The sequence below is a fragment of the Podarcis cretensis genome, assembly GCF_951804945.1.
Source record: "Podarcis cretensis genome assembly, chromosome: 8".
In the NCBI taxonomy this organism is placed as follows: Eukaryota; Metazoa; Chordata; class Lepidosauria; order Squamata; family Lacertidae; genus Podarcis; species Podarcis cretensis.
The window spans coordinates 28,950,477-28,964,499 of record NC_137177.1 but is presented as its reverse complement, the minus strand read 5'-3'; the positions used below and the strand labels follow the sequence as shown (position 1 = coordinate 28,964,499).

Below are 14,023 nucleotides of genomic sequence, written 5' to 3'. Positions count from 1 at the left end.
CATAAATACAAGAATTGTTCTTCTTCCCTGATCAGCTTTCCTTGCATTGATATGGGCCACATTTGTACATCTGCTTCCCTCTGCATAGATACTGGCTTGCTTCGTTCCTCCTTGCTCATGCTGGGGAGAAACAAACCATGTTCCCTGTCCAAACGAGGGTTCATGGGTTGTTTCACTCCAACACACCCCAAGGACTAGCTTATTGTCATGGTTTATTTGTAGTGCAAATCCCACAAATGAAGGGCTATTTCTCCCTAGCATGGGGAGGAGTGAAGCAGGACATTCAACTCATGCACAGTAAACCATGGTTTAGAGCTTACTTACAGTGACGCGCTATAGCTGCCATTAAGCAATATCATAGGAGTTGCATGGACCATGTGGGTATTCCCCACATCAGCAGTGTCCTCTGTGGGAGCCGCTTGACGTTGGCATGGGAAGCCCCCATGTGATCCAAGCGACCAGTGAGATGCAGAGTTTCATATATTGATGCAAGAACACTACAAAGATAAATTAGACTTCAAACCATAGTGATGGCTCCATCTTAGGAGGAAGGCCTAGAGTGTTTCCAGCAAAAGATAGAGCAGCTGCCAAGCATACTTCCCATCCAGAAATCTGTTGCAGAACTGCAAATATGGTAAATACAGGTAGTTCTACTGTATGTGCAGATGTTGGTGGAAGAGAAAGCGTCCTTTATGGGCGAGAGTTGTGTGGGACTCCAGGATATGGTCCCATGCTTTTGCCCCCAGCCTAGGCAAACACCATTAGCCACATAGCAGCTGGGCCTACTCTTGGCTTTTTAGCCTTCCTCAGGACAGCTAATTGCTTGGTGACTTTCTCTCTTATTTTCTTCCAGGATCCATGCAGAGTTCCAACTAAATGAGCCTCCCGATTTCCCGTTCTGGTTTTCCCCTGCCCAGTTCACAGGCTATGTCATTCTCTCCAAGGACTCCTCCCACGTTCGAGAATTCAAGCTGTTTGTTCCTAACAACAGGTGAGGGTTGTCCCACTTCCAACATCTTCTGATTAGAGACAAAATCACAAATGGCCTTTTTAACTTGAACGTGCAAGCTCCACACATTTGATTATTTTGCATTTTTCTACTTAAAGTCCGGCTTCTGAGATTTACATAATAAGTGTTTTGGAAGTTGTTCATTTGTAGAACAAGATCAGCTTGGCTTATGCTTCAGTTCTTAATAGATTTAAAGCTTGTCTCTTTAAGAACACAAGATAGGAACATAAGACTCCACCTTATGCTGAGTCAGACATTTGGTCCACCTAGCTAAGTAATGTTGATATTGACTGGCAGCTCCAGTTTCATGCAGCAGTCGCCCTCAGCCCTACTTGAAGATGCTGAGGGTCAAACCTGGGACTTTCTGCATGCAAAACAGATGCAGTACCAGTGAGACCAGGCGCTTCCTCTTTCCCCAGTGAACCTGCACATGCTCTTATGTCAGCACCAGAGGCCCTGCTCTGTGTCCCCAGGGCAGCTAAGGTTTGCTAGGTGAGCAGAATGCTGTCCTGAGAGACGCCCACCTGGCCTTATCACTGCTGGCCTCTTTGCAAGGAGCAAAGGCATGGATTTGCATTCAACTAATTCCTACTCAGGGTAAACCCATTGAAATGAATAAACCTAAGTTATTCATGTCCATTAACTTCAATGTGTCTTCTCTGAGTAGGACTAGCATTGGATACTGCGTTGTTGTTGTTGTTGTTGTTGTTGTTGTTGTTGTTTAGTCGTTTAGTCGTGTCCGACTCTTTGTGACCCCATGGACCAGAGCACGCCAGGCACTCCTGTCTTCCACTGCCTCCTGCAGTTTGGTCAGACCCATGTTTGTAGCTTCAAGAACACTGTCCAACCATCTCGTCCTCTGTCGTCCCCTTCTCCTTGTGCCCTCCATCTTTCCCAACATCAGGGTCTTTTCCAGGGAGTCTTCTCTTCTCATGAGGTGGCCAAAGTATTGGAGCCTCAGCTTCACGATCTGTCCTTCCAGTGAGCACTCAAGGCTGATTTCCTTAAGAATGGATAGGTTTGATCTTCTTGCAGTCCATGGGACTCTCAAGAGTCTCCTCCAGCACCATAATTCAAAAGCATGGATACTGCTACTGGCAGTTAATTTATTTCATGTACCTACATACCGCTTTTATCCCAAGGTGGTTTATGATTAATGTTTTAAAATAGTAATACAAACGAATGGTATAGAATTTAGGCCAACAGACCAAATGAACTGGTGGCGTGAGGTCCCTGGCCTAGACTTCCTTGCTTCTACCTTCCTCCAGTGCACACCCATTCTAAAGTAGCTATAAAGAAAGAGGAGAGGGGCTACATCAGGGAGGAGGCACCTATGGTCATCCATTTGTTTTTGGACTACAGTTCCCATCATCCCTGGCCATTGCCCATGCTACCTGGGGCCAATGGGAATTGGGAGTCCCAACAAGATCTGGAGGGTCACAAGTTCCCCATCCCTGGACTGCCCCAACATTGTCTCAGGCCACTGATAGTCCTTCAGAAGCTGATGGTATGTTCTCCTTGCTTCTCTACTTCTGTCTTCCATCAGGGTGCACAGGCATTTCTTTAAAAAATAACCATCTAAGGTAGATGGCTATTTCAGCAGGCATTTAGCTAACTGTAAATTGATTCCATGCTGCTTCTTGGGAGGTCTGGTGTTTGGGGTCTTCGTTTGTTGTTTTTTAATCGTTGCTTTCAAATTGTGTTAATTCATTGTAACCTACCTGAAGGTTTCCAGACTGAAGAGCAAGATAAAATTTATTTTGATAAAATTAACAAACATTGTTTCAGCACATGTGGATATCCTGCACCTGACCTTTTTTTTTTGCTTTTTCTCACCAGGTCTCTCAATGTAGACATGGAGTGGCTCTATGGTGCCTTGGAGAGCAGCAACATGGAAGTAGATATTGGATACTTGCCTCAGGTCAGTAGCGAGAATCACATTTGGACTGTCTGTGCCGCTGTATTTACAGTACTGACTGATTCCATCTTATACATTTGCATGCCTGATTTGTATTGTATTCAAAAGAGTATAAAGTGAAAAGTTTCATTGTCTCCTTGGTTTTTGCAGGACATTTTGTTGAGTAGAAGGAGTAGCTATTGATAGTGGTTGGTAATGGTTCATTTTTAAATATTACAGTGCTTTGAACTTTACATTGTAGACTACCCTGGGCTCACAGTGATGAAGAGTGGCTTAGAAGTTGAATAAATAAATAGCAAATAGCTAGATGGTTGCAACGTATCTTCTAGCCTTTTAGGAATGGGACAGTAGCTTAGGATCTGATGGTAGATATTTAAGTGATTTGAAGTAGATTGGCAATTATTTCTGACCCCAAATTATTTAACAATGGCAATCCCCACCCCCTTTTCACAGCTGAAGTGGGAGAAAAACTGGAAGGAGGTAAGCAGAAGTGGATTTTTTGAACGGAAAACAAATTCTGGGCTCAGAATTCTGTAATTCCAGTCATATTTATTTGGCAGCTGGCTCAGTTGGACCTCAAGGAATCTAGTAAAAAGAAAAATGTGAAGTAGATCCCACAAACCCAATGTCTACTCACCGTGGCTCTAGGCTGCATTCCACATCCCTGTGTGTGAAATCTCTATAGCGCTGTCTGTTTTTTAGAAACCAGAGTATGTTCACTGAGAGTTAAGTGCCTTCTGTCTTGCAGATGGAACTGGAGTCTTTGGGGCCTTCGGTCCCTTCCGTGATTCACGACGAAAACGGGAATGTGATTGACAGCAGAAACTCAGAAGGAGAACCAATTCAGTTCATATTTGAAGAGATCACCTGGCAGCGAGAAATAAGCTGGGAAGAGGCTGCTGGCAAACTGGAAGTTGCCATGTATCCATTTAAGAAAGTATGGAAAGAGCCTACCTTGCATCCCCTTAAACGTGATTAAGTTATTCTGCCAGCACTCATGTATGGAAGAGCTAAATGCAGAGAGCCTTCCCAGCCTGAGTTGGTGGTTGTGAAAGTGACCAGGCTCTGCAGTTATTGATGTCTGCTAACACAGCATCACAGCAGTTCTATCCAAGACTCTGGGATCTTTTAAATGACTGTACAGTACATCCTTTTGATGGATGGATGCAAATGTTGGCAGAGACCACAGAGGAGTATTCTGACTGGAACCAGGTTTCTTAGGGCACAGGCAGGACCTTAAGTGCTGCATTGTTCATCCTTCCTGTTATCTTAAGTCCCTGGTGCCATTTTAAAAAGATGAAAGTGATGGAGGTGTCTTGGAGGGCATTTTTCTGCTGCAAGCAGAGCAGGATACCCAGCAGGCTTAGCACTGTACTTACCTTATCAGCAGGAAACACAAGACATGTGTGGCTTGTGGGAGTTGAAACAACGAGCGAATTTATAGCATGAGCTGTTAAACGCTATTCTCATTCATCCAGCAACCAGAACTACCCTTCCACATATAATTAATCAGCTGAAAAATGTGGGGGTTGGGGTTGGGGGGGGCAGAATGTAGTAAAAGCAGCTTGTGAAAAAATGTGCAGTTTGAAGGGATTGTTTATGGTTAGCTGTTTCCTGAAGAAGCCTGGGTTTCCTTAAGGGGGCTCATCTGTTTGACCTGTTGTGCGACTTTTAAGGATTGTAATTAACCCATCTCTCACTTTAAAAAAAAAGTGTCGTCATAGGCTATAAAGCTTTGTATTTAAGGGCTATCCTAGTAGCCATAGGCAAGAAGGAATTGGCTCAGATGTAACAAGAGACCAGAAAAATATTTTCATGTACAGCAGCCCAAATGGTATAATGCTCAGAAATGGAAGGAGGGTACAATGCCAACAAAGGAGGAATGGCAGACGAAACTGACGGGGCATGCAGAAATGGCTAGTTTAACTAGTAGAATAAGAGACCAGGAAGAAAGAACTTTCAAGGAAGATGGGAAAAGATTTGTAGAATATTTGAAAAATTATTGTAAGCAAATTAAGGCGTTAGAAAGATTAAGAGTAAATTCAGCAGTATAAAGTAAAGTGAGATAAAACTGAGAAAGAGAGAATACGGAATAACTAGAATATGCAGCACTAAAGGGTAACTAAAACCATCCATGGAAGGGGCGGGGAGGGAAATCAGTATTAAATGTATGGTTTGCATTTTGGTAAATGTTAATTTGCAAGTGTGTGTGTGTGTGTGTGTGTGTGTGTGTGTGTGTGTATGGAATAGAATGTAAACAAGCAAGCAGGCTGGTCAGGGATGGACCAAGCTCTCTGTCCCTCATGTTTTCAACTTTTTCTGTTGCTTCTTTTGGTCTCAGGTTTCCTACCTTCCCTTTACTGAAGCTTTTGAGAGAGCAAAATCTGAGAGTAAACTGGTGCACTCCATACTGTTGTGGGGAGCACTGGATGATCAGTCATGCTGAGGTAAGAGGGGCATTTCACATCACAGTTTGTTTTTAAAGGACATGTGAAAAAATCCAAATCCATATTAGGGCCAGTAGTAGTAGTAGTAGTAGTAGTATTCCTTTCTCACATAATACGAAATATTAAAAGATATAAACATATACAGTACATTATAAAATAATAATATAATAATATAATAATATAATAATAATATATAATAATAATAATAATATGTATTGGTGGGTTCCCCACCCCCCTGCCCCACAAGCAAGTGTCCTTTTTCTTTCTGTCTCTGAGCAGGTTCAGGGCGAACTCTCCGGGAAACAGTCCTGGAAAGTTCGCCCATCCTCGCCTTCCTGAATGAGAGTTTCATCAGCACCTGGTCTCTGGTGAAGGAGCTGGAGGAATTACAGGTAAGCATTCAGCTGCACCAGCTTAGTGCCAATGGATGGTGCTGGCTTGTCAATACAAGGTGGTGGTGGCAGGTCAAGAATGGGTGCATCAAAACCCCACAAGCAACCTCACTAGCGCCTATTCTAGACATCCAAAGAAACTAGAGCTGTCAATTTTGGACTAAGTAGGTGCTCTTTATAACTGAAAGCAGTTTAAGACATGGATTTGTTTTCCACAGGCTAAGAGAGAGAACGAGGTCAACAGCAAACTCGCAGACCTGCACCTTGAAAAGTATAACTTCCCCGTGGAGATATTGATCTGTCTGCCCAATGGCACTGTGGTAGGGCTCTGGCTCCCATTTTTCCTTTGCTAATTCCTTCTTTTATGAATTTGTGGTGTCTGCTGGGGATGGCAGTTGTCTTCCTCTGATATGCTAGCAGCAGCAGCAGCAGCAGTAGCAGTAGCTGAGCATCTAATAGCTGCCTCTCAAGAGCTGAAAAACAGTTTCATTTTGGAGCAATACAAAGTACTTGTGCTAAGCAAGGCATTTACAGATTGAAGCTGTCAGGGCATTTCGTAGTGATTGACTTTTTCTTGTTCTTTCCAAAAGCTCAGGAAACCAGGTCCACAAAAAGTCGGTAGGTTCACAAAGCGTGCTTCTTAATAGACACAGAATATTTCCGTGGGTACCAAATGGTATTGAAGAACTTGGTAGAATGTTACCTTGGAGGAGGAGATATGACTGAGTGAAGGTTTAGGAGAGAGTTCTGTGCTTCATGTTGCAATGTTTAGTAGGCCACTTAATGTTTTTTAATAACTTTTAGAATACCCATATCCAGAACAGTTCCAAAAGATTTTTTTCTTTACTTGGGAGCTAGGTGCTCTCTCCCTCTCCTTCTCTCTGTCTTTACATACAAAGAAGCTAGACCTAATCAGGCAGCCATGTAAGATTCTGGTAGGCCTCACTTACTGATAAAAATTCTTTTACTAAAACCATACTCTGCTCAGGCCACTTCTCTGCATTTTCCTGGATCCCTGAAGAATCTTTCACATTCCACATTTCACCTCCCATCCAATAATAATAATAATAATAATAATAATAATAATAATAATTTTATTATTTCTACCCCACCCATCTGGCTGGGTTTCCCCAGCCACTCTGGGCGGCTTTCAATTAAAAACTTCCCTAAACAGGGCTGCCTTCAGATGCCTTCTAAAAGTCAGATAGTTTATTTCCTTCACATCTGATGGGAGGGCGTTCCACAGGGTGGGCGCCACCACCGAGAAAGCCCTCTGCCAAATTGTACAGGCACACATTTCTGATTCACTTTTTGCCCTCTTAAACCATTTATTTTATCAGGGGTTGATCTGAGAAAGGAATACATGTATTTCCACTGTCTCCATTTTTGAAAGCTGGGGAAGGGAGCAGACTTTATCAGTAGCTACTACAGGCAAGTGGGGCCTGGGGACTGGCTGGCTTCCCTTGCCCTGTGGCTCCCAAAGAGGAGGAGGTGGAGGCCTCTTTTCATCACCCTCAGCAGCAGCCACCTCTGTTTAAAATGGAAGGGCATCAGCCACCTTTGCCTTGAAGCAGCAGGTGCTAGATTTAAACAATGCAGTACTTCCTGCTCCTTGGGAGAGCAAGGCAAATGGGCTTCAACCTCCATCCACCTGCAGTGACTTCTGGGAGAAAAGAAAACTAACGTAGGGATTGAATGGTCTTTTCCTAAACACATCCTCCCATTTCCCAGGTCCACCACATCAATGCCAACTACTTCCTGGATATTACTTCTATGAAGCCCGAAGAAGCTGAGAGCAGCATCTTTAGTTTCTCTGCCAGTTTTGAAGATCCCTCAACAGCAACATACCTCCAGTTCCTGAAAGAAGGACTTCAGAGAGCAAAGCCGTTCTTGCAGGCCTAAGCAGAGAAGCAACCCAATGCCCTCCTATTGATCACCAAAGACACAGGAGTTCTTGTTTCTGGCACGCCTTGAGCTCATGCAGGACACAGTACTGAATAGTAAAGTGTTGTCCTCCAGTCAAGTAAGTGTCCCTCAAAAATATGAAGCTGCTACACCTGCAATTACACGAATTATTTTCAGGACCATTTTGAAAGGAACTGGTCTTACTATTATTCTAGTTATTGGAAGCAGATCGTCCTGCAGCCAGCAGTAGAGACTGGGAACAGGGCAGAACAAAAGTCTGAAATGGGGACTGTGGTTCCTGGGCTGTGGTGTGTGAGGTCAGCAGGTTGTGTCTCATGCAAAGCCTGGATTCAATTGGTGCTGTTCCTTTAGTAAAAAGGCTGTGTTGATTCATGAATGGGATACCATGTTTATGCACTGGCTCTGGCGTCTGATCCCATTCATGGCCCTGAACTGCTCTTATGTTGCGAAGGCCTCCACATTTTGCATCACATGTTGTATAGGAGCCTAGGTATAGGAGCATAGGTATAGGAGCCTAGGAAGCCACCTTATACAAAGTCAGGCCGTTGGTCCATCCAATATTGTCCATTCTGCCTGGCAGCAGCGCTCTGGGATTTCAGTAAGCAAGGCATTCCCAGCCATGCCTGGAGATGCTGGGGATTGAACCTGGGACCTGCTGTATGGAAAACAGTTGCTCTACCGCAGGGCTACGGTTATTTCCTAAAGCATCACCTGTGTTATTTGCTACATTCCTGGCTTACAAGGCAAGACCTGTGTGTTTCCTACACTCGCACTGATGTCTGGAGGGCTGCTCAGGTGGGTGCTATTTCACAGAGGGGGGAGCCTTCGAAACAAACATTTTAGCATGGTTAAACCAGGCCACAAAAGGCTCTGCAGACCCCTCCGGGGGCCAGATTTTGTCCTAGGGCTTCCAGCTGCTGATCCTATGCATTTTCATCATTGTGACTTCAAGTCAAGAAAAACCAGTTGCTCTTTCCTAAAGCACATACAGTCTTAGAGGGTTGCGTTCACAGTAATCATGTCACTGTCCAAACCTAAATCATGTTTAAGGGTGATTTTACATAACTGTTTTTTCCCCCACCGCAGAGTTCGTTCTGAGTCACAATCACATGGTTGCCATGCCCATAATCCTGGGCCTGCAGAGTGTTCTAAAATGGGGCTATTTATCCCAAGATTGCTTTTCTTCTTTGCCATACGATGCCGTCCATGCAGTAATGCCACTTTGCACGTACAGGGAGAAGAATCGGATCTAAGCAGTTTTTTCATTTCAGGGCCAGCCTTTCTGTGCTGCCTGCAACACATGTGAGTTCAGCTCCTTCCTACACAGAAGTGGCTTGCCTGGTGGGGTGGAGCCACTGCACTAACTTCTGGTAGGGAGAGGGGCCAAGGGCGGGGGAGACGTCAGTGTACTGCAGTCCCACTGTGTTTAATGGGGCTTACAAGCCATATTACACTGCATGGTGTAATGTGTGCTGCAGCTATGTCTTTGGGGTTTTCTTTCCTAAGTTGCATTGACATTGGTGGAGCTCCCCTGTGTGTGTCGTGACCAGGACAGCAGTGTGTGTGGAGGGGAGGCTTATTTGCTTTCCTCCTTAGCCATGATTTGAACAAAAACCACACCCCCACAGGGAGTTCCCATTGTGTAGTTTGGTCCACAGATGAGCCAAAAAGTGCTCTGTGCGTGAATACGCTGCCGTGGAATTCTACTCAGTATTGATCCAGAGTACATTCCAATGTATAGTTAGCAGAGTAACAACTTAAACACACTGCAGGATTCCCCAAAAATAGATCAGAGCAATTGTATTTCATCCAGCAGAGCTTTACTGCTACTGAAGACAAATGAGCATAATGGTCACAAATCCAATACATTCAAGATTGGCATTGTCCATAAGAAATCCAGTTGCAGCAGACTTAACTTAAACTTACAATAACTTATAATAAGTCTAAACCTCAACACTATGTACAGAACACCACACCAGAAGGAAAGAGAGACAGAAAGAGTCAGCATGACTTTGACAGAAGAGATAACAGAACCAGTTTAAACCAGCTGTACTCAGCTTCTCTGAAGGAATAACCCAAACGTGAACCTTCTGCTTGCTTCTTTCACATAGAGAAGCTCCCAGAACCCTCTTGAATTAATTAGAATAGGAAAGATCTCTACACATCAGATCAATACTTTCTGCACTAAGAAATGCAAACTGACATACACCCATTCCCAAAAGGCTGAAGGCAGACCTTCCAAATTTATTTTCATGTACAGGCAACTCCCTATTTACATGCATTCAAGGTATGCGCAACAACGCATACACACATAGCCATGAACCTGGAAGTGGCATGAAAGGGGGCAAAAATGGCCCTAAAAGAGTATGAAAATTGCAAATATGGCATGAAAACAGTGTCAAGCAATCCCGCAAGCCTTTGCAAGTACAATCCCAGGAGCCCTTGCACTGACCTTTGAGGGCTGTGGAGAGTTGGGAGTTTGAGCAAGGAAGTATGGAGGGAGTGGTTGTGGTGTTTGCAGGCATTTTCATCGGTGTTCCCAATATATGCAATTTCACTTAAATGTGCGCTGCTTCGGAACGTAATGCCCGCATAATTGGGGAGTTGCCTGTAATGAGATGGTCTTCAGATGATCTTAGGAAATCCAGGAATGTTTATCTGCGGTTCCTCAATTTGAAAGTCAGTAATGGTAGAGAAGCATCCCTGAGACACTGCTCGGGCATCACCACCCAGACTTCCAGTATAGTGCACAGACACGGGGCACAAATGTAGACTAAGCTCCACTCTCAGTTCAGACAGGCTGTGGTGAAACCCAGCAGGCCTAGCATAGCCTTGCCTGTGTCTGCCCTAGAACTCTTCCCAGCCTCCTCGTCAATAGGCAGGGGCTCCAGACAGATGTGCAGGGGCTCCTTTGCAGATCAGTTGCTGTAGGAAGGGCTCCCTGCAGCTGAGAAATTTGAAGGGCACTGATGTAAAAGCTACTGATACAGACCAGTAAACAGCCTAGGGTAGTGGGGGAGAGAGGAGCTGTAAATCTGAGAATGGAAACCCATCACTTTGAACAGGCAATTGCAGTTTAGAGAGAGCAGCTTTTGGTCAAGATTGCACGAAGTCTGCCATAGTTCTCCTTCAACCGTGAAATGTCAGGCTTGTCTCGAGTATTGTTTCTCATATTTTGCTTGGTTGCTGCAAGCTTGGAACATTCTGATATTTTCCTCTGGAAGTAATATTGTACAGCTGCTTGTGCAATCTCCAGTGTTTACAACATTTTTCCTTTAAAAGAAGCATTGAGGAGATCGTCAAATATAGTTTCAAAGTCCTAGATGCAAACTTAGAAAGGTATTATGGGGGGGGGGCGCAATGGGAGGACCTCAGATGGGAAAGGGTTGCACTTTTCTTATCTCCTATTGATTATAAAATAAAGTATCCCCCCCTTTTTTGTTATTATTCCTGGCCATTGGGTTGTGGTTCTCTTTCAAGCTGGTAGAGTAAAGAAGCCATTGGTGGGAAACCATCAAATGCAGCCACTTGCCACAGCCTAATAAGAGCCAGACAATGTTCCTGAGAGCACATCCTGTTCAATAGTTGGTTTGAAGAATGTCCCTTGTTTCCCTACTTCTCATTACATTTCCCAGCATTAATTTTAGCAGGGTGGGAACTTGTGTGGGATTTGTACTTCGTTAGTGACTGATGTGATAGAAACACATTGCAGAATTCACTTCGGCCGGGGGGGGGGCAGTGAGGTGGGGGAAGGGATGGCATTTGCAAGCAGTATTCATTTCTCTCAACAGCATTATTCTTCGATTGCCTTCTGCAGCTTTTCTTAGTGATAGGAAAGTGAGCCAATAGCTAAACATCAGCATTTCTCATTTGAAAAAAGAGCACTTTCAATTTCGGCTGGATTTTCAAGCATTTAAGAGTTGGCTATCTCTGAATGCTATTCAGCTGATGTTCAAGAAGCAATTACTGTCAGGTCCACTTCAGAACGTTACATCTAAAGCCCTGTAGCCACTTACCTGGGAACAAGCCCCATTGAACTTGGTGGGGCTTACTTCTGTAGGACTGTGCTGTAAATTAATAAACCCAACTGCTGAGTCTCTTGATTAGAAAAGTGTTGTTGTTGTTTAAACTTTGTCCTACTCTTCTGATTAGATTACCAAGAGCTTTGACTGCTGAATAAAGATCTCCCTCTTCATTTGCTATGGTCTGTGCAAATAAAGAAAACCCTAGCAAACAAAAGCAATCTAGTGCCTCCCTAAGAACTGGTCTTCTGTCTAGAAAGGCTGCTGTTGTTGCAACCCTATATGCTGGCACCCTCCAGCTGTTTTGGACTACAATGCCCACCAAGTTGGTGAAGGCTGCTATGCCAAGGGGCCTTGGAAGGGCTTTGATCCAAAAGCAAGGATTATAAATACTCCTTTAATAACAATAAGTCAGTGGACCTAGGAGGAGTGAGTCTCCCTGAATGCATAAGGACTCCTGAGAAGACATGTAATAGAATTGCACTGTAAAACGCATTTCATCTATTCCAGGGTGTCAGATACAAAAGAGAGCAGGGCTCCTGCACTTTCAGTGTGCAGTAGAGGGAACTGCAGTAGGTTCAGCTTGTCGTGCAAGCCAGGACCAATGACAATTCTTTCTTCTACGCCGCTATTCAAGGTGCAGGAGCCTTGCCCTGTTTTGCACCTGGCGACGCTAACCCATTCTAGTTTTCAAGCCATGGACTTCAAGCAAAAGTTGTGTCTTAACTTTTTTAAAAAATGTTGCCAACTTTTTTCATATTATCTCTCTATATATTTCAAGAATTTTATAAATATTTTGATAACTCCAAAGAGAGGAAAATTTAGGTGTTTGTTACATTTTTTTCTCCCTGTTCATCTGTACTTTGTGATGGTATGATCTTAAATCAAGAGTGGGTCATGCCTGATTTTTGACAGTTGACTGTTGGAGAAAAGGAACCCCTGTGATTTTGCTCTCTTCTTTTTTAAAATGTTTACTTTAAAAAATGTGTGTGTTTTTGTTTTTTGTTTGCTAAACATTTACTTAATAGAGAGGATTCATTTAAGACGTGAGCTTTCTCTGATGCTGTACATTCTCTATTACATTGGGAATGTTTCAGACCAAATCAGTGTTACTAGTCATATTAGAGGACAATTGTGGGTAGTTTTTTTGTAGCAGTATTGAAGAAATTTTAAGAATTACTTAAAATGCAGAAAATACGTGGTCAGTAATGTGATGATCTACTTATTTTTAAACTTGATATTTTTTTAACTAACTGACGTAATCCATATATTTATTATCTTAACCTGTGGCACTCCTCCCCACTCCAGATCCTAAATGTGTTCTGGTCACTCTGAAACTAAACTGGTGTATTAGATTATTATAATTATTCAGTACACTATAAAGAAATCTGTGTACCTGCAACATACTTCCTTTTAATTATTTTTTTAAGACTTATATGTTTCAATACATAAGCACACATTTCACTAATACAAGTGTGTATAGTAACATGCCGTCCAGTTCAGCCAATTAGTTTAATGCTCTAGGAAAACTTTATGAGTATATTCTTGTATGGAATGTCCTCAGTATATTGCAGCTTTGTTTACTTTTTTGAGTAATAAAAATTGAGAACCCAATTTGTGTGTGCTTTATGCTTTGATACAGTGCCAATATACATTATATTTGAATTTTTTTAAAGGGAATGGCAAGTCCGACATTTTAGCATACAGTGGAAGATGTACAGTGGTACCTTGGGTTACATACACTTCAGGTTACATATGCTTCAGGTTACAGACTCCGCTAACCCGGAAGTAGTATCTCGGGTTAAGAACTTTGCTTCAGGATGAGAACAGAAATTGCACGGTGGCGGCACAGCAGCAGCAGGAGGCCCTATTAGCTAAAGTGGTGCTTCAGGTTAAGAACAGTTTCAGGTTAATAACGGACCTCCGGAACGAATTAAGTACTTAACCCAAGGTACCACTGTATATGTGAGTGATGTCAGAGCTTTTTAAAAATGCAATAAATAAATTCAAAGGAGGCTGTTACATATTGCCAGAGTCTTGTGTGTCTTACCCAAATTATTCCTGGCAGTTTAATTGTTCAGGGGCAGCAGACACACAGCAGATGCAACACAACTCCCACATTGGCCTGAATACTCCAGCTGGAGTTGGCCTATACATGCAAGCGGAATGAGGCAACAAAATGCTGCAATAGGGGATTGGGCTATAGGTGCAGGATTACATTTTTGAATGTTCCCCATGTAAACAACTAGCACATAAAGGAGGGGTTTGTTTGTTTGTTTGTTTGTTTGTTTGTTTGATCCAGATCACCT

General features: G+C 43.2%; 1 protein-coding gene across 1 annotated transcript in view; it reads left to right on the top strand.

Moving 5' to 3' along the window:
- The window catches only part of SELENON (selenoprotein N), a 36,303-nt gene extending 22,975 nt beyond the window's left edge, over positions 1-13,328 (top strand). The window contains exons 6-12 of the mRNA XM_079987781.1: positions 854-991; positions 2,849-2,930; positions 3,676-3,864; positions 5,269-5,374; positions 5,654-5,766; positions 5,985-6,086; positions 7,498-13,328. Coding sequence (XP_079843907.1) covers positions 854-991; positions 2,849-2,930; positions 3,676-3,864; positions 5,269-5,374; positions 5,654-5,766; positions 5,985-6,086; positions 7,498-7,668 — 901 coding nt within the window. The 3' untranslated portion in view covers positions 7,669-13,328. The remainder of the gene's footprint in view (positions 1-853; positions 992-2,848; positions 2,931-3,675; positions 3,865-5,268; positions 5,375-5,653; positions 5,767-5,984; positions 6,087-7,497) is intronic.
- The last annotated feature ends 695 nt before the right edge of the window (positions 13,329-14,023 follow it).